This window comes from Staurois parvus, unplaced genomic scaffold (genome assembly GCF_062004578.1).
Source record: "Staurois parvus isolate SC_StPar_1 unplaced genomic scaffold, SC_StPar_1.0 ptg000299l, whole genome shotgun sequence".
In the NCBI taxonomy this organism is placed as follows: Eukaryota; Metazoa; Chordata; class Amphibia; order Anura; family Ranidae; genus Staurois; species Staurois parvus.
The window spans coordinates 24,492,154-24,513,878 of record NW_028318095.1 but is presented as its reverse complement, the minus strand read 5'-3'; the positions used below and the strand labels follow the sequence as shown (position 1 = coordinate 24,513,878).

Here is a 21,725-nt window from a genome sequence, read left to right as displayed (position 1 = left end):
GTGTGGCTAGATACATTTTTGGTGTCATAAAGCAAGTGGAAACTAACCCAGCAAATTATATAGAGATTTATTGCATCATGCAATATGACCATAGCTCTAATAGCTCATTTTGTGATTAGGTATGATATTGCATACATTTATAGTGATGCATTTTTAAAGACTGTCATTATCCATAAAAACAGCGTGCTAAAACTGATACAACACACACAAAAAAAAAGAAAAAAAAAAAATCACGTCAAACACACCCTTTTCTTAAAACGATTCTTACCATAAATCCAAGGCAGATTTAAAAATGATTAGGGAAAGGGATAGATATATATATATATATATATATATATATATATTATTACAAATTAGATATAAGATTAGTGATTCTAATATCAAAAGGTGAAGCTCATGTCTGTTTAATTTATTAGTAGCACAGAAAGTGAATTATTAAAGATCTTCTGTGTAATATCTGTTAATATAAATTTCCTGGTGGTGTTAATGTGTAAAATGTTAGGTGTACCAGGTCAAACTACTATGCACAGGATGTCTTCTAAATCTTCTTCTATCATCTCCATACAAAGATGTTATGCAGAACAAGGATCTATTAGGAACTTTTTCATTGTCAAAAGGTAATTTGCTGAACTGATTTCTATAACTAAGAAAGTTTATTATTGTTCAGCGTTTTTTACAATTTATTCACTGAAATTATCCCACAAACATTACAAATGTATGGTATGGAGATAGCATATTAAATTTCAAAATTGCTCTGGGGAATATTTATGCTGATTTCTGTGTAGAACAATTAGTAAATGACTGAACTGTCAATAGCATCACAGTTACTTTTTATGCATTTTCTTTAACTTTTAAAGAGGAACTTAAAGCGGAGTTCTGGCCCCCACCCACAAAAAAAAATAAATTAAAAGTCAGCAGCTACAAATACTGTAGCTGATGACTTTTAGGGACAGTTCACACTATGCCCTGATATGAATTGCAAAGGAATGCACTGTGCGTTCCTGTGTGATTAATATGCGGGTCTATGCAGTGCGATTTCATGCCTTTATTTAAACACTACTTTTTTAAATGCATTTTGTACCACGCTGTTTGGTGCAGGCAAACACAATGCGTTTGCGACCCACGTTTTGGGGTGTCATTAACTTTACATGACCCCCGCAGAAGATCGCAAGGGCACTGCATTCGGAATGAAGTGCAGGAAGCCACACAGGTACGTGGCTCTCCTGCACTGCATTCCAGTGTGAACAAGCACTGATTAGAGCACTTACCTGCCCAGGCATCCAGAGGTGTCCTCACCCCAAGCCAATCGGCTGTCGGGTGCTTGACTAAGGGAAACCTGCAGTCACAGCCATCTTCCTAATGCGCATGTGCAAAGCGCGCTGTGCTTTTTGAACGGGCCACAATCCTCTAGGGCCTGTTGAGTTTCCCAGAATGCTGATGGGGGGGTCAACAGAGCTGGGAGGAGAACAGAGCCAGAAGTAAAAGTGGGTACCAGTCAAAACCAGGTACCCACTACTCCCCCCGTTACTCCAAAAGTTGCCAAATGTGGCAGGGGAGAGGGGGAGGCAGATAAGCGGAGCTTCCACTTTTGGGTGGAGCTCCGCTTTAACTCTGAAAGCTGTGCCAAAAAAAGCAGGTAAAGGGCAAAGGACTTGTCATCAGAATTGCCTGTGGTAAGCAGCACAGTAGGGACATCAACAAATCACACTTCAAACCTCATGAGACAGTTGGCTCCCTTTCACATTTATGTGTTTTTGCTGTGCTTTTACCTTGCTAAATGCGCAAGAAAAACACAATATTTCCATTTAAATCCTAAGGAACTCTTCACACCAGTGCGCTGCTGTTGTGGTGCGTTTTGAAAAGTCCTGCATGCTGCATTTTTAGTGCACTTTTTGAAAGCGCACCAAGAAAGCATTTCTCCAATTAAATGAATGGAAAACGCGTTTGTGTTTTTGGTGCGTGTTTTAAGTGACATGTCCATGGTTCACTGGAGCATGCTGGCAGTCAGGCAACCAGAAAATGCTTCAAAAATGTGTATTTACAGCATTTTATTCAAGAGAGCAGTGTGAAAGGACCCTTAAGTGACACCAGTGCCTAAATCTCACATTAGGCTGTTAGTACAGGAGTGCCTAGGCACACTCACATACCAGAAAGTGGCGCTTTTTTTCAGGCCAAACTCAACTCAATTCCAGACCAAACTCAAAGTTCATGCACAGATTATAGTTGTTTATTGGAAACCTGTATTTATAGGATTATGTAGGCTGCTACTGTTGGCCTGCCCTGAATAAATTCAATTGTCACCTGCCCCAATGCATTGAGACACTTACTGCGAACAAGCATTCAGTAAGCAAAGCTAGAAATACTGACTAATATGCTTGCTCTGGAAAAAAAAAAATTCTAAAAAATGTCTTGCACAAAAAAAAACGTAATACCGATTTCTTTGGTGGGCAGGGGAGTCGAAGTCCTGCAGTGAAGTAGCAGCTGGCAAGCAAAACAACAGATCAATGTGGAAGACCAGCTGTACACCACTGGATGTGCTGGGTGCTGAAGATTTTTCAGCTGCTGTTGTTCTTGGAGACAGCAAAGTTAAGACTTGCTACATGCAGGATAGATACGTAATCTCTCCTGCAAAGGCCTTTTTTTCCTACAAATTGTTGCTTTAAATCTAACATATCAGCATTAAGGCAAGGAAACTAGATTTTCAGAAAGAAATGTCAAAATTGCATAGTAAACCAATATAAGAAAATGGCAGCTACAGGTGGGCCAACCTTGGAATTGATGCAGAGGCGCACAAATTTGATCATCAGAGTCCCTAACAGGAAAAAGAGGCTAGCAAGAGAATCATTTATATACTTTACAATTAATAATGAGCTTTATATTGAAGAACACCAAAAACTTTGATATGCTAAGTGCATTGAGCTGAAAAAAAATACAGGTTCTATGTAGTTTGACATTGGTCTGTAAAAAAAAAAAAAATCCCAGAAATGACAATAAAAGAAAATAAAGTGGCTAGTACCTATACCTGTCGCGTCTTCCCTCTCTGGAGTTGCTGTGGCTGTAGCTTGTGCAAAGTTTGCTAAAAGAAACTAATTTTAGGTCGAGCTCATTCTCCAGTTGCCTGGCCTGTTTCCTCAGATCTGTTGAGAACAATAATAACCATAAATTACATATCCACAGACTAAACAGTTTTTGTGACTGCAGCACAGTAACATTAAAGTGATATTAAATCCAAAAACATATTATATTGCAGTTTATTAATTCTTAGATGTGATATCTTAACTTTAAAAAAAACAAACACACACAGGCAGGATTTTTAATGCAGACCAGACACGATTTTGTCATTAAAGTACATTAAACTTATATAGAATATCCCAGGCTGTCAAATTTCCGTCCACTCGGCTATGTCTCCAGATTATCAACAAATGCACCCACCCAAGTACATGAGGGAACACCACAGCTGGTGACCTCTATTCTTTTGTTGTCTTGTGGCAAAAACTGTTGTAACTGTAGAAAACAGGTTCCACAGGAAGTTGCAAGCAGTGATGTCAAATCTTTCTATGCAGTGAGGCACAGGTAAATGAACTGCTAGAATGTCTGAACAGAATCGCAAATGCTTCAAAATGTATTCCTACCAAATGTGTATTTAGCGTAAACTCTGACTACAATGAAGGGTTAAAGCAGAACCGCAGCAGAAATAAAGAGTGCACACAGTGGGATATGGTAGGCAATACCTGAACCAGGTGGCCATTGGCCATTGCGGGGATCACCAAGGCATATCTGCACACAAAAGTGCTCTTTCCGTAGCTAAGAAATTGCAGTTTCCAAGCACCTGGCCCAGGAGTCTGAGTACATGTCACTAAAGTTGCTAGTGGTAGTTTGTTATATTGAACAGGACTTATTCTGTAATACTTCAACATTAGAGAAGAACAGTTGCATCTGACTACTGCTAGCTAAAACATGATAAATTAGAACCTTCACAGACATATCTCATCAAATGGGAAACCAGTCAAGAGCCTATTACATTTTGTCTTTCATGTCTGCTGAGGCCAGAATACAATGGGAGGCATTTCCCAGTCATTCAGCACCAACAGTGAGAGAAAGGCTTTGTATCTCAGGAACAGAACACAGCATTCATGCATGGAAAAGGAAAAAAAGAACACATAGTTGTTTCCTATGGCAAACAATACATTTCATAAACAACATCATGCTTCAAACTTAACACAGGTCAGGTAACAAGCTCATTTGATCCCAGGTATAAAATATTCATAACAAAGAAACTACTACTGACTAGGCATGTGTCAAACACAAGGCCGGTGGGCCAAATGTGGCCCTCCAGCTAATTTTATGTGGCCTTTGCACCTCTCTCCTACAGCTGCAGCACCCCACCATTGTCTCTGCCCCCACCTCGTCTCAGCAGCTGGTAGCAGAGAGGAGGACAAAACTCCTCCCACAGATCCACAGCACTCCCTGTTCTCTTCCTCTCCTGGTCTCAGCATCTGGCAAACTCTGGCAGCTGACCCCCGCCCTCCTCGGGTCCTCCTCAAGACCCTGCACTTTTTGTTTCCCAGCAGCGGCATAGGTTAAGGAGAGTGCACTGTGATGTAAGGGAGGGTGGGGGACTCTTGACATCTGATATAATAGGGGGGTGAGGGGTGGACATCTAGTCTTACAACCGGCCCAATGAGGGTAACCATAATGCTGATGCGGCCCATGATGAAATTGAGTTTAGAACCCTTGCTCTAAAGCATCGAACCAGTGATCAGCAGATCGCTGGTGCCATGCAGGTCTCCATCAACCTGTCAGTATAACCACTTGCCCTCCAGAGGATTTACCTCCTTTCCTGATCAGGCCATTTTTTGCGATACAGCACTGCGATACTTTAACTGACAATTGCGAGGTCATGGAATGCTGTACATAAATTAAATTTATGTCCTTTTTTTCCACAAATGGAGCTTTCTTTCGGTGGTATTTGATCACCTTTGCAGTTTTTATTTTCTGCGCTATAAACAAGAAGAGACCAACAATTGTGAATAAAAAAATAACTATTTTTGACTTTTGCTATAAAACATATCCAATAAAAATGTTTTTTGGAAAAATTTGATTTCTTCATAAATTTAGGCCAAAATGTATTCTGCTACATGTCTTTGTGGCGCGCAATCCCTACCCGAAAATGCAAATCAAGTATACATACGTGATTTTGCGCAGCCCTGCCGCCCCGTAGCAGTACTTCTGCTATAGGGTGGTGGGCAAGCGGTTAATCTGTGTGCTCGTACCTCGTAGGAGCAGACAGTTTAACACTGACAGGAAGACTGAATGAACTACCACAGCGCTCAAGAGGGCTGCGATAGTTCATGAGAACTACAGACATGTGAAAAGGATGTTGGTGCAGACATCGGCAAAGGATGTTGGTACTTGTAGTTCATTCATTCATAGAACTTTGTGAATGAATGACGCGGCCGTGTGGGAAGAGCTGTCACAGGGAGGGAGGGATGGGCAGCAGTTACACGTTCCACCCTAAAACAGGTAGAACATGTAAAATGTTCCCAAAGGTGAACTTATCCTTTACAGTGGTTGTAAAGGCTCAAATTTTTTTTTTGAACCTTCATGTATTCTGTGCATAAATGTGAAAAAAAACTGTGCGCAGCAGCCCCCCCAATACTTACTTGAGCCCCATCGTGATCCAGCGATGTGCACGAGAGCCAGCCTCAGCTTTCTGGGGACTCTCCCTACTCTTTGGCCGAGCCAGGGACCAATGAGGAGAGAGAAGGGGAAGGGCCGAGCCGCAGCTGTGTGTGTGAATGGAGACACAGGGCAGTGGCTCAGGATCGAGCCTGCTTGGGTGCCCCCAGAACAATTTGCTTGCTATGGGGGCACTCGGAAGGAGGGAGGGGCTAGGAGCGCCCGCAGGGGACCTAAGAAGAGGATGGTTGGGGCTGCTCTGTGCACAACCACTGCACAGAGCAGGTAAATATGACACATTTGTTATTTAAAAACAACAAAAAACAAAAACTTGCCTTATAAGGATGAACTAAACTCTGAAAGCTGTATTGCCAGTCATCTCTCTACAGTTGATCTTTACCGCGTTACCTTCTAACCATGACTTTTTCTGCACTGTATCTCTGCCTGGAGTGAGCCGCCTAGATAGGGCAGATCTTTCCTTCCATATGTCGGAGCCTCCAGCAAAGGAAAAAGGGAGCAGCACAATAGTGACTTCACCAAACCTCATGAGACTAGCAATAAGAGACAGCAGTGCCCTAGATCCCACACTGCAGATATACAGCTATGAGGCTATAAAGTGTCTAGGCACATTCACATACCAGGAAGTGCACTGCTATTTTCAGGAGGATTTCCAAACAAAAGGTAAAATATCAGAGTACTGCTTAGTCACAATTAAAGATTCAGGAAGCCTTCCAAAAATACAATAAGTGGATATCATGGTGCACTTTTTATTTTTGGATCCTGCCAGTAACATTGATTTGCGGATTCATCTAACCTCTACAGTGTACACATGCTCCAGATGTCTACTGCTTACTCTCCTCACTAAAGTGGCTGGGCACCACCTCTGCCTTGCTGTGATTTGTCACATCAAACACTCATACCCACCTTGTCAGGCAGTGCCGCTGGTGACATAGGCAGCAGAGAGTCTAACAGGTACAGATAAGGGTGTTTGACAGTGGCTTCTCCTGTCACACAGTCCATCCCTCACCACTACATAGTTACATAGTTAGTCTGGCTAAAAAAAGACAAATGTCCATCCAGTTCAACCATTAAAAAAAAAAAGTTATAATCCTATACCCACAGTTGATCCAGAAGAAGGCAAAAAAAAACAACAGCAAAGCATGATCCAATTTGCTCCTGCAGGGAAAAAAAATTCCTTCCTGATCCCGAGAGGCAATCTGATATTACCTGGATCAACTTTACCTATAAATGTTAGTATCCAGTTATATTCTGTGTATCCAAGAAATAATCCAGGCCTTTTTTGAAGCAATCCACTGAGCTGGCCAGAACCAACTCTTGAGGGAGTCTATTCCACATTTTCACAGCTCTCACTGTGAAGAAACCTTTCTGTGTTTGAAGATTACATTTCTTTTCCTCCAGATGTAAAGAGTGCCCCCTTGTGCTCTGTGATGACCTAAGGGTGAATAACTCTACACCGAGTTCACTATATGAACCACTGATGTATTTATACATATTGATCATATCCCCCCTTAATCTCCTCTTCTCAAGAGAGAATAAATTCAGTTCCTCTAATTTGTCCTCATAGCTGAGCTCCTCCATGCCTCGTATCAGTTTGGTTGCCCTTCTCTGTACTTTCTCCAGTTCCCCAATGTTCTCTTTGTGAATTGGTAGCCTAAACTGAACTGCGAATTTCAGATGAGGTCTTACTAATGATTTGTACAGGGGTAATATGATATCTCTCTCTCTGGAGTCTATACCTCTTTTAATACAAGAGAGGATTTTGCTCCCTTTAGAAACTGCAGCTTGGCATTGCATGCCATTATTAAGCTTATGATCTACCAGAACTCCCAGATCCTTCTCCACCATTGATTCCCCCAGTTGTACCCCCCCTAGTATGTATGATGCATGCATATTCTTAGCCCCCCAAGTGCATCACCTTACATTTATCAACATTAAACTTCATTTGCCATATAGTTGCCCAATTAAACTGCATTGAGGTCGGCTAGTAAGTTGGAGACATCCTGTGAGGACGTTATTCCACTGCACAGCTTGGTGTCATCTGCAAAGACTGAAATGGCATTGTTAATCCCAGAGCCTATATCGTTTATAAATATATTAAAAAGTAAGGGTCCCAACACTGAACCCTGGGGTACACCACTGACAACCCCAGACCATTCAGAGTATGAATCATTAACCACTACTCTCTGAATACGATCTTTTAGCCAGTTTTCTATCCATTTACATACGGATTTTTCCAAGCCGATAGACTTTACCTTACACATTAGCCGTGTGTGGGGAACTGTGTCAAACGCTTTTGCAAAATCCAAGTATACCACGTCCACCGCCACTCCTCTGTACAAGTTTTTGCTCACCTCCTCATAAAAAGAAATCAGATTTGTTTGACAACTTGTCTTTCATAAATCCAAGCTGTCCGTTGCTTAAAATATTTTTTTCCAGCAAGAACTCGTCTATGTGGTCTTTTATTAAACTCTCCAGTATCTTCCCAATTATAGAAGTTAAACTAACAGGTCTATAATTACTTGGTAAAGATTTTGACCCCTTTTTAAATATTGGCACCACATTGGCCTTACGCCAATCCAGTGGTACTATGCCAGTCATTAAAGAGTCCCTAAAAATGAGAAACAATGGCTTTGAAATGACAGAGCTCAATATTTTAAGGACCCGTGGGTGTATGCCATCTGATCCAGGTGCTTTATTCACCTTCATACTGTCTAAATATTTTTGTATCATATCAATTGTGAGCCAATGTGGATCATCTGGAGCGGAGTCAATACCATACCCATTATGGACAAGAGCTCCCCCCATGCTCCTTTGTATACATAGAGCTGAAGAAGGTATTTAATAAATTTGTCTTCTCTTTGTCCCCAGTCACCCACTCTAGATTATTTTGTAAAGGACCTACATGCTCGGACTGGACCTTTTTACTGTTAATATATTTGAAGAATTTTTTGGGGTTGGTCCTGCTATCTTTTGCAATCTGTCGTTTGTTTTCAATTTTTGCGGCCTTTATTTCCTTTTTGCATATTCTGTTATATTCTTTGTAATGTTTAAACGATGATAGCGTTCCTTCATTTTTATATTTAATAAAAGCTCTTTTCTTATTATCTATAGCTTTTTTAACTTTGGTCATAATACACATAGGTTTGGTTTTTAGCCTTTTAAACTTGTTGCCCATGGGAATATATTTTGCAGTGTGTTCACATACAGTCTTTTTGAAGAACTCCCATCTCTGTGTTGTGTTCATCGATGCCAATATTCCCTCCCAGTCTAAGTCTTGGACAGCAGCTCTCAGACTTGGAAAATTAGCTCTCTTAAAATTGAGCGGTTTTATTTTTCTCGTATGTGCTTTCTGTTTACAGCTAGCAATAAATGAAATCATTTTATGGTCACTGCTACCCAGATGTTCTTTTATATGGACATTTGTAATAAGCTCTGCATGGTTTGAGATTACCAGGTCCAGCAGAGCATCATTCCTAGCTGTGGCTTCTATGAACTATACCATAAAATTGTCCTGTAGTAGGTTTAAAAATTTTTGCCCTTTAACTGATCCTGCAGTACCATTACTCCAGTCAATTTCCAAGTAGTTAAAATCCCCCATTATTATTATTATCCCAGCCCTTGCAGCCCTTTCAATTTGTGCAAGAAGCTGAGTCTCCACTTCCTCATTAACTCTGGGAGGCCTATAACAAACTCCAATGAATACCTTTGTAGTACGCACCCCCACGTGCAGTTCCACCCATAATACTTCAGGCTCATCACACTCTCCATCAACTAGGTCATCTTTCACACTCACTCTGAGATCACTTCTTACAGAGACAGACACCACCACCTTTCCTATTTACCCTGTCTCTCCGAAAGAGAACATAACCAGGAATATTAATGGCCCAGTCATGTGAAGAATGAAGCCAAGATTCAGCAATACCAATTAAATCATAGTTCTCTTCATGCACCAAAGCTTCCAACTCACCTATTTTGCTTGGCAGACTTCTGGCATTGGTGAACAAACACTTTAATCTGTTGACACCTTGTTCACACGTATTTTGCAGATTTTTTATTTTCATACAAATGGTACCAATTCCACTGGTGGTTTGTAACATGGGAACCTGCTTATCTGCCATAGTCTTCCCCCCTCTTTCCCCATTCCAGCCACCAATAAGTACTGACCCCTGTCTGATCTGTCTACCCCGTTATAATCTAATTCTCCCTCCCCCCTCAATCCTAGTTTAAATACTCCTCCAGCCTTCCCATAAACCTCTCCCTTAGCATAGCAGACCCCCTTCCATTTACGTGCAAACCAAATCATCTGTGACAGACATTGCTCCCAAGTCTCTCATGCAGTCTCCAGCCCTCCAAATAAAAGAGGGGACCAAGCAGTCACGTGACTGTACATAATGGCTCCAAGAAAAACATAATTGCAAAGAATTTTAATGAAAGAAAATAGGTTGAAATCCTTAGTGATGATGCCAGGCAAGCTTTCATTGGTTTTACTGGCTTTGCATTTACAAACACTTTACCACATCTAGAAGTTTCTGATGAGATAAAAAAAATCTTAATGTTTGAAGTTCAGGTCCACTTTAAGGCTGACTATTAATTGTTAATCATTTCTAAACTTAGCCACAGCATGCTGGAATGATGGTGGTGGGTGTCTCCTTGAACATAGATTTACATAATTGTGCATGTCTTACTGTAAAATAAAACTCAGCACCCCAAAGATTCAAAATCTGCTGTTAACAAAAGTTTCTTGTCAACTATTCCTGTAAAAGAACTCTACAGATGTTATTTTGTATTTGACATTGATGGGTGGTTACAGCACGGGTGGTTACTATCATTAAAGTGTTAGTTCACCTTTACAGAAGAACTGTATTGCAGGAGTGCTGACAGCTCAGTAGGCTAAGAGCAGGCAGGCTCTTTATTACAGAAAAGACCTATAATGTCTCTCTTGAAATAAAATGAACCTACTTGCCTGCTCGCAGTGTTCTCTAGAATGTATACCGTGCTGCGTATGTGCAGCTCAATTTACATTCTGGCACAGTGCCTATGCATTAGGATGACTAAACTCCTGGGCATGCACTGGAGTGCATCATCCCACACTGGGCAATAAAGATGGCTAAAGACAGGCATCTGGAAGAAGTCAGGAAGAAGATGCCAGCACCAGCAAGGGACCTTGTGGTGAGTTTAGTTACACTTTAAAGGATAAGTTCACCTCTTTTTTAAAAAAATAATAAACGCACACCTTATTGCAGGTAAAAAATGTGCATGTATTATTATTTGTATTAGGAATCTGTAAAGCATCAGCAGATCGTGGGTGCAATCTCAGGATCCTGCAGACTGTCAGTGTAGGTGTCTGCCCAAACCTCGTATGGGCAGAGAGTTACTGAATGACAAGAAACATTAATGAACTACCTAGAGAGCTCAACAGAGCTCTGGTAGTTGATTGGGAACTACAAGCTGTCAGCCGCAATGGCTGATAGCAGTTGTAGATCTCCCATTCAGAGAACTCTGTGAATGAATGATGTGGCCGGAGCCCAGCACAGCCACGTTTTTTTAAAAACTATAACAGCAAGTGCGTGGGAAAGCTCACTGTCCCGCTATCACAACAGGACAGGGACTCGGGGAAGGGGGGGGGGGGGTTGCAGGGATCTGCTCAGTTAGTAACATGTTACACCCTAAATATGAGTGTAACATTTGACATGTTACTAAAGGTGAACTTACAGTGGAACTACACCCTCAAATCCTTTCCAGCCAAAGAAGATGCCATCTTAACCCCTTATTTTTATCTGCAATAGCCATTCTGCTGTGCATTTGGCCAGCTATGACACCAGCCATTTGATGGCTACATTGTTGAGTTTAGAGCAAACAACTGTGACAGTTATAATTCATGACATGCCTAATAAAGTGATACTAAAGTCTCGCTTTCAACAACTGCGAGCAGGCAGGCTCTTTATTGAAGAAGAGAAAATGTCTTCAGCAATAAAAGAAACATTCCTGCCTACCTGCTCACAGCTTGCTTGGGAATGCACAAAAAGCTGCACAAGCACAGCCAAGTTTGCATTTTTGCACATCAGCCACTGAAAATGGCTGCCGCCTGGCACCTAGACGTGGCCGGGTAAAAGGCACCAGCGAGATACCTTAGATGGTTGAAGGAAAGATACGTATTGTGGAGTTTAGCTCTGCTTTAAAGTGGTTCTAAAGGCTAAAGTTTTATGGGGTTTTTTACCCTAATACAGTCTCTACATTAAAGGATTAGTTCCCCTTTGGAACATATTACATGTTCTATCTGTTTTTAGGGTGGAACATGTAACATATTCCAGCATCTGCACTTTCTCCCCTCGATCCCCCGTTCCTGTCGCAGCGGGCGGGGGATCTTCTCCCTGCACCTGCTGTCACTATTGAAAACAGCTTGGCCGTGCGGGGCTCCACCCACACGGTCGCATCATTCATTATTTCCTGTAAAAGAATAGTCTACAAGTGGCTGACAGCTTGTAGTTCTCAATAAACTACGAGGACCCTGGTGAGCACTCTGGTGGTTCATTGATCTTCCTGCTCTTAAGTAATTGCCTGCCCATACGGAGCCTGACCTTGCACCTGTGATCTGCTGATCATGGGTGCGATGCTCTGCAAACTCCTTACAAAAAAAAATAAATGTACATTTTTTTCACCTGCAAAAAATGTTCATTTATTATTTTTTAAAAAGTGAACCTATTCTTAAGGTGAAAAACCTTCCATGTTCATCTCCTCCCAGCCCCCTCAAATACTTACCTGGACCTGATCTTGATCCAGAGTTGTGTCCAAGAGCAGCAGTGCTTCTCTCTCTCCTCATAGGCAACATCGGAAGCCATTGTCTCCTGCTGCTGTCAATCAAGTCCAGTGAGCAGGGGGTTGGGCAATACTGTGTGTGTCAATAGACATGCAAAAACTACAAAAGTATTCACTGCACTTAGATAAACCACCCTAAAGCAGCCAGCATAAACCTGATTAACATAAAGGGTATTCTAATGCAGCACTCCATGGGTAATGATAAAATCCATATAATTAAGACAAGTTTTTAAAGTAAAAAACAGATGCAGATATCAAGATTGCGGTCTTCCAACTCACCCAAGCAGGCCACAACTGAGCAGGAAAATTACCAGAAGGAAGAAATCAAGGATCATCATGCTATCTTTTGGCAAAAGGGGTTCTTTTCAATACTGCTTTTGGAGTGACGGTATCTGGCCAAAGTTCTGAGAGGACACTTTTGGTGACTGATGTGGAGCCAGGCTTTCTATGGCGATATCAGGCCTTTATGACAACTCTATAATTTGAGGGTCATATCCATCTGGTAAGCTGCTTGGCTCTATTACCTGAGGTGCAATATGTTGTAATAGTTGGTAATAGTTGGGATCTAATCCTTTGGATTAAGATTTTGAATCTGTTTACTTAATTATATCAATTTTATCATTACCACCGAAACAATTGAGTACTGTCCGTGATACTTTTTTTTATTTGCACTAACATACAATTTTGAGGACAAGCTTTCGGGGAATGTCCCCTTCTTCAAGGTCTAAGCAGTACTACTCACAAAGTTGGCAGAATGTTAGAAGAGATGAAAGAAAAGAAAAAAAAAAAAAAGAAAAACAAAGGAGGCTAGAGATAAGATGTCCTCAAAATTGTATGTTAGTGCAAATCAAAAAAGTATCACGGACAGTACTCAATTGTTTCTGTCGCAAATGCACTAATACGGCTACAATCAACTCAAACAAAATGGAAGATACTGCATATAGCCGCATAAAGAAGCAGTTAACCAACCTAATCACAAAGGAAACACAAATCAACAGTGATATTTTCTCTCAAGATGACTATTAGCTGTAGCTTGACTCCCTCTGTGTGAGTGTAGTATCCCCCCCTTCCTCGCTTTGACTGCATCTTATCTCTAGCCTCCTTTTTTCTTTTTTTTTTCTTTCATCTCTTTTAACATTCTGCTAACTTTGTGAGTAGTACTGCTTAGACCTTGAAGAAGGGGACATTCCCCGAAAGCTTGTCCTCAAAATTGTATGTTAGTGCAAATAAAAAAAGTATCACGGACAGTACTCAATTGTTTCTATCGCAAATGCACTAATACGGCTACAATCTCCTCAAACATCATTACCACCGAAACGCTGCATTAGAATACCCTTAACCACTTGCCCTCCAGAGGATTTACCCCCTTCCTGACCAGGCCATTTTTTGCAATATGGTGCAGCGTTACTTTAACCTCCCTAGCGGTCTGATTATGTCCATATTTCTGTGCTCAAAGCGGTACATTTTTTTGCATGGAAATATGTATTTTTTTTATAGTAGGCCTGTAATTTTTAGGAATAACTCACTGAAATCTGTCCGAACAAGAGTCTAATAAACATCCCGGGTAGGATAAAACTTGAAACACAAAATCATAAATTACAATTTAATAAATAATCATAAAAAATAATACAATAATAATAAATTTAATTCAATAATATAATCAAACCAAAAACACTGAAATTTGAAATATAGCGCCTAGTTCGCACATCACTGAGCAAAGTCGCAAAATAGTTTTTAGTGTCTGATGAGGAATTTCCCCACGAATCATTATCACTCAATTCTGCAAGTGGTTCTGATTTATTATCGCTGTTCTCTAGCTGGTCTAAAACCGTTTTTGACCTAAAGGGACGCTTTTTGGACGCCATGGACATTTCTCAGTTTCCAGGCAGAAAGAACAGTAAAAATGCAGGCAGGGCACAGGACAAAGCACTCGGGACAAAATGTATGTGAAATGGTTTGATACAGTAATGGAATACTATGTGATTTTAGTGTATTTAGTGAATGTCACTTTTTAATTTCCCGCCGTTCCGTTCCCCGTACGTCCCGACGCTCACAGGGGACGGAACCCAGATGACAGATGCCGGCATCCGCCGGATTACATTGCCGGGGACACTGCAGGAGGGACATCGCGGGAGCGCAGGACAAGGTAAGTGATCGAGGGATCCCGGACAGCGCCGCATGGTAAGCCTGAGTGTAGCTCGGGGTTACCGCTTGTGGTACTGAAACTTTACCCCGAGCTACACTCGGGAATACCGTCAGGGAGGTTAACTGACAATTGCGTGGAATTAAATTTATGTCCTTTCTTTCCCACAAACAAAGCTTTCTTTTGGTGGTATTTGAACACGTGCGTTTTTTATTTTTTGCGCTATAAAAAAAAAAAAAAAAAAGACAATTTTGAGAAAAAAAAACATTATTGACTTTTTGCTATTAAACATGTCCAGTAAAATTAAAAAAAAAATCAAATTTCGTCATATATTTAGGCCAAAATATATTCTGCTACATGTCTTTGCTAAAACAAAAATCCCAATACGTGCAAATTAATTTGTTTACGTGAACGTTATAGCATCTACAAATGACGGTATAGATACTGGAATTTTTTTTTTTATAATGCTAGTAATGGCGGCGATAATAGCAGGACTGCGGCAGGCATTCTAACACTGGGGGGGAACTGACTGTCACCAACATCCCCAGTGACATCAATACAGTGATCAGTGCTAATATAAACCACTGACACTGTACTAATGACACTGGGCAGGAAGGCGTTAACATCTGGGGTGAGCAAAGGGTTAACTGTGTGCTGTGTTGTGTTTTACTGTGTAAGCACATTGCTTTGCTATGCAGAGCAATACAAAGTAGTGTGCAGGAGCTGACAGGGGTGAGATCTGTATTGTTTACATACAGGTCTCTCCCCCGTGGGAGACACACGACAATCATCGGGTGGCGGCGGGGAATCACGGGTCGGGGACCCAGTGATCACCAGGTGATGCCACCAATGGAGGCGAGCTGCCCCTACCCGAAAATGCAAAATCACGTATATATACATGTGATTTTGCGCATCCCTGCCACCCTGTAGCAGTATTTCTGCTATAAGGCATCGGGAAAGTGGTTAATAGACAAACACGGCCCGGCTCAAATACGTCTGCCCCCATAGCAAGAAGTTTGCTATGGGGGCAGAAAGAGAAGGAGCAGACAGCACCGGCGGGGGACCCCAAAAGAGGAGGTTTGGGTCAGCTCTGTGCAAAACCATTCAACAGAGCAAGTATGACGTGTATTATTTTAATAAAAAAAAAAAAAAATTACCTTTACAATCACTTTAAGGGCCGGTTCACACTACAGAAACGCAGTCCAAATTAATTTCAGTATGCGTGTTTTTAGTGCGTTTCAGTTTATTTTTTTCCCTTTTTCTACAAATAAGATCGGGTGCGTTTTTACTGCACTTTACTGAGTTCCAGTACAGTTCACTGCAGAAAAAATGCAGCATGCTCTACTTTTTTTTCAGGAACTGGAATGCACTGGAACGGACCACATTGGTGTGAACTATGCTATTGGAAACCATGAAACCTACTATCAATACATTTTTGATGCAGAAAAAAAAATGCACTGGACTACATGTAGTGTGAACTGGCCCTAAATGTAACTGTTTTGGCAAACATTTAAATTGATAGCATATGTAACAGAGGAGTGCAGTGCTATAAAATCATATAATACAAATGATAAATTACATAAGGTGCCAAGTGCATGTGAATCCAAGAATTATATGTGAATCTTAAAATGATATCAAATAAAATCGGTACACATCAAAGAAACTTATGAGTGATCTGGAAATAATATCAATAAACAATAAGTAAATGTCCCATATAAGTGCAAATAGTCTTTAAATTTGGAATAATTCTTGTGTTTAAAACGAGGAATTCTGTATTCCAATACAGGTAAAACTCATATGAGCAATGAGTCGGTGAAGTGTGGAAGGTAGTAAAAATGCACACTCATCAGATGCGCATTTAAAATACGCAATGTATAATTTATGATGAAGTCTGCCAGGGGTCCCCTTTAAGGTGGAATGGATGTATAGCCTGGTAAGGAAATCTCTCCTCTGGATACTGGGGCTGCTTATAGTCTGATGTCACCCGGGATTCTGTGGATTTAATTGCTCATTACAGAACCAGAAAGAAGGGTGCCCATAGTGTGGTATCATTTAGGTAATTTATTAGGTAAAAGACATGTCATCCATGAGATAGCATAACAATTGCAGAGCTTGCTGAAAAGATCACTGACCAGCTGAAATCAAAGATGGCCACCGGACCTTCCGCACTTCACCGAATCATTGCTCATATGAGTTTTACCTTTATTGGAATACAGAATTCATCATTTTAAGCACAAGAATTATTCCACATTTAAAGACTATTCGCACTTATATGGGACATTTATTTATTGTTTATTGATATTTATCATTTACAGATCACACATCAGTTTATTCTATGCGTACAGATTTTATCTGATATTTTAGGATTCACATATAATTCTTGGATTCACATGCACTTCATGTACTTTATCATTTGTATTATATGATTTTATAGCGCTGCACTCCTGTTACATTTGCTATTTTGAAGGTCACAGGTTCCTTTTTAGTGCATTTTGCTGCTGTATGATTTTCAAGCGCTTGCTGATTTTCTATACATACGATTTAAATAGATGGGTTTAGCTCCGCTTTATATCTGTGCTGTAACAAGATCAGAGAACCTTTATACACATTTATATAGAACTGAAACAGCCAAACAGGAATGTAGGGTTTCCGACAACCAGGGGCATTCCAGGACCGCTACTTTCTGTACTAAAGAGCACAGTGGCTTATTAGTCAGTATTCCTGCCTTGCAGCACCAGAATCCTCGAGTCAAAACCAGCCAGGACACCATCTGCATGGAGTTTGCATGTTCTCCCTGTGCGGGTTTCCTCCGGGTACTCCAGTTTCCTCCCACTCGCCAAAGACATGTCAGCAGGTTAATCGGCTCCTGTGTGTACTGGCCCTAGTACGTGTGATAGGGACATTAGACTGTGAGCTCCTGGAGGGCAGGGACTGATGTGACTACGTATAGTGCTGTGTAGATGGTCAGCACTATAGAAGTACCTGTAATCAATACAGATCCCTCTCATCATTCATACAAAGAGGGATCTGATGGAGTTTGTGTTCACCAACTACCAGTACATTCCCAGAGACCAAACCCCAGGGACAGCTGACACTCACACTCCTGTCAGGCCTTGGCAGAGGCTGGTGGGGCACACAGGAGCTCTCACTTCCCCCAGCTGGGCAGACAGTCACAGGTTGCCTCAGCTGTTCTATTCAGGCCCATTCCAGCTCCCTCTCCACTCATTCCCATCTACAGAGAGAGGCCAGAGGCCGGGACCGAGCAGCCGCACTCCACCAGCCTGCCATTCCACGGTATACCGGCCACAGCCTCTCCTCCGTACCGCTCCTCACCTTCCCAATAGTTGCTGCTTCCCGCCGCCATCTTTGTTGTCCAACGTCACCCAGTCCGGCGAGTCAGCGATAGAGAGGAGACTGGAAGCAGCTAGAGAGACCCTATGACGTACAGTGCACAGCTCAGCTGAGGGGATGCAGCACAGCGACACCTTGTGACACTTTTCTTGAACTGCCTCTCAGTTTTCTCAATAATGTAGCCTAAGGCATCCTAGAGTAATTCCACTTTTGTTGAGAAAAAAACATTCCCCTCTGGGTGATCTATGTACATTGCAGGGATTTTAACCACTTGCCCTCCAGAGGATTTACCTCCCTTCCTGACCAGGCCATTTTTTGCATTACAGCACTGCGTTATTTTAAATGACAATTGCGCAGTCATGCAACGCTGCACCAAAATGACATTTACGTCCTTTTTTCCCCACGAATTGAGCTTTTTTCAATAGTATTTGATTGCCTGTGTGTTTTTAATTTTTTTTACGCTGTAAAAAAAAGGCCGACAATTTTCAGAAAAAAACAGTATTTTTGACTTTTTGCTATAAAACATATACAGTAAAAAAATTTAAAAAAATCTAATTTCATCATAAATTTAGGTCAAAATGTATTCTGCAACGTCTTTGGTAAAAAAATCCCAATATGTGTAAATTAATTGGTTTACGTGAAAATTATAGCGTTTACAAATGTCGGTAAAGATAGAGGAAATTTTGATTTTTTTTTTTAAATTAATATTTCTAGTAATGGCGGAGATCAGCGACTTATAGCAGGCTTGCAGGACAGCGGCGAACATTCTGACATTGTGGGAACTGACTTGGTGTCACTGACATGTGCCATGACTCCCAGGTGGGGCCCTTCTGCCAGAGCCAAGTTGCAAGTGTGACCTTTGTGACCCTGGGAGTTCCACCTCTGGAAACAGTAGTTTTTTTTATTTTTGTTATTTTTTAATTACTTTTTACCATTTTTTTAATTTTTTTTAAATGTTATTTTTTATTATTGTTTACAATTTTTTTTAGGATCCCAGTTGGGAGCTTTGGTGGTATATCAAGGGCCTAAAAAGATCCCTGATGTTTCACCATTGGAACAGAGAAAGGAGATTGATGACACAGCCCTCAATCTACTTCTCTGCAGCTTCAGCTACACAAAGCTTCCCGTTAATTCACAAACTGAAGCATAGTAAACACAATTTACTATGGTTCAGTTATGAATGAACAGAGTCAGTGATCAGTACGGATCACTGACTCTCCATTCAGAAAAGGAAGGGTCTGGGAAATTACATATTTACCGATCCCTTCCCCGCTCTCCATCCTGAAAGATGGGTCGGATGGGGGGGGGGGGCAGGCAAAGAGCACAGGGGGGACAGCAGAAAGAAGCTGGACAGGAGAAGCAGTGGGGGAGGCTGCATACAGATGAATCAATCTCTCCATTTTCCTCCTTAAGCCGCTGAATGCCTGCAGAAGAGAGAGGAGGAGAAGCAGGCATTTGGCGGCTGCAGGAGGAAAATGGAGAGATCGATTCCTCTATATAAAGCCGCCCCACCAAGATTCCTATCCAGGCTTACAGGAGGGATTCACGGGCCCCCTGCAGCATGGAGTTGGGTTGCAATTGCGACCCCTGTAGGTACTCCCCTGTTGCAGATTCTTACCTTTTTTTATTCTGAAGAAGTAGCTGTTTGTGTGTCAATGTGCAAAATTAATATGAATAGGAGTGATTTCATAATTATCAATCAGCTGCTGCACTTACAAGGGTCTGCATTCCTTTTGGGAGTATCCCACCAAAAATGAAATTTTTATTGCAGGGGATGCCCAAAATCTGACTTGCATGTTAGTGCAGACTTCTGGGACAATCCGCCAGCCAATCACAAAAGTAGGAAATTCAATTTCTGGGGGATTCTCTGTATACCATTAGTGTACAGAACACTTCCAGGTTGCCATATTGCACTGCATTTTACAGAAAATTGTAGAGCTGCAGATTGAAAAGGAAAGATAATTTTTAACGTTCATTTATAATATGACGTGTATACCAATTGTATATACTATGTTAATTTTTTTTTTATCTGCAATTTCTTTTCCATGAAAGTGGAGTTACTCTTTAAAGAGGAACTTCAGAAACCCCCTCGAAAAAAAAAAAAAAGTCAGCAGCTACAAATACTGTAGCTGCTGACTTTTATTATAAGGACACTTACCTGTCCAGGAAACCAGTGCTGTCCTCATATGGGCTGGTTCTTCATCAGGCTTCCGGTCCACCGGCACCAGCGTATTTACTTTGGGAATCCGGGTGTGACTTCTTGCAGCTTCATAACCATGCTTTGTGAATGGTCCCTCAGCTTCCTGGAATCTGTGACGTGATGGGGAATGTCCGCTCAGATCTCCTAGGCGTCCTGAGTGGAAGTGGAAGCAGGTACTTATCGAAACTAGGCACCTGCAACCCCTCCCAAAAAAATGTCCAAAGGTGGGATTGGTGGTGGGAGGAGGCAGAAAAACAGAACTTCCCCTTTTAGGTGAAGTTCTACCTTAAACTGGTATTGAACCCAAAAGCATACATTTATCATGCAGCACCCCCTAGAATGATAGAGTGTAGGCAAATTTAGTTTACCTTAAGGAAGAAATTCTGGCGCACAGAGGTGAAGTTATTCCAAAATAATAGTATGGATAATAAACAGAATGTCAGATGTTCGCAAGGCACATGACATATGATTCCATGCTGGGACAGGCACGAGAAATTAACACTGGTAAAAAAATATCATATAATGTCCATGGATATAACCTTTGAAAAGTCTCTGGGACACTAAGTGTAAAATAGCATAAGATAGTGGCAGCCGTAAAACAGCAGAGGCCTGTAGAAGGAGCTAGAGGCTTGTTTCCTCTGCCTGTGTTCCTGGTATACTCCACATCTGACCCTCTGCCTCTTCCGGTGACGTCATTTCCGCCGGTGTGTTCCACGCTGGTTAGCACAGACTCTTCCTGGTTTAGACGCCGTTGGACCGGCTCTACTGTTCTCCAATACATCAGGGAGATCTCAACTACTGCACAAAGGGCTCTGTGATGGGACACAGTGTCCAACCCCTGCCCTTCTCACCAACTCGTGACCAAAGGACCAGCTGATCTTGCACCGCGCTGTCACTTGCGTAACAATGCCACTCTCAGCTGCGCCCTGCACAAAGTTTTTCCAGCGCCCGGGACCACAAGCTATGTGCCAGCAGCCTAAGAGCAATTGTTACTGGGTTAGGTTAATTACGCAATTAACCCTTCACACTGCCACCACCACCTTTTTAAAAAGAAGGAGGAAACTCACAAATCCTACCAATAACACTGATTTTAGCATAAGCGTCAGCAACACACACTGTCACCACAGACAGGTATATTCAGATGATTGTTACATACAGTAGCACTCTTCAAGAGACAGGGATTCTTTACTTTGCATTAAAAGCTTTAGAGACAGTTTCAACACTTTTTGAAAAAGGGTTTATTACTAAAACGGTCAAAACGGTGCAATTAAAATATTTACAGAAAAGGATGTTACAAAGACATAAAGAGAACAATAAAACAACAGAGAAATAAAAGAAAGGCGTTAAGAAGGCAGAATACGTGCAAAGTCCTGGTATAACACAGTCCAATTGTCCAAGCAAAAATGTTACCTTGGCTCTCAAGAACGTTAAGATGTTTCTTGGTTGATGGCAAATGAGAGCTCCCTTCACCAGGCCTGTCAGTCCTTTTCTATGATATTAAAGGAGTGTCGCCTG

General features: G+C 41.5%; 1 protein-coding gene across 3 annotated transcripts in view; it reads right to left on the bottom strand.

Annotated features, from left to right (window-relative positions):
* The window catches only part of GOSR1 (golgi SNAP receptor complex member 1), a 147,789-nt gene extending 129,723 nt beyond the window's left edge, over positions 1 to 18,066 (bottom strand). For 2 of the 3 annotated variants that reach the window (XM_089683054.1, XM_089683056.1), the window contains exons 1-2: positions 17,993 to 18,066; positions 3,017 to 3,137 (exon numbers count right to left, since the gene is read on the bottom strand). In XM_089683054.1, the coding sequence (XP_089539180.1) occupies positions 3,017 to 3,137; positions 17,993 to 18,023 (152 nt within the window). In that variant the 5' untranslated portion in view covers positions 18,024 to 18,066. The remainder of the gene's footprint in view (positions 1 to 3,016; positions 3,138 to 17,992) is intronic. The other variant, XM_089683055.1, reaches the window with a different exon arrangement.
* Positions 18,067 to 21,725: the final 3,659 nt, after the last annotated feature.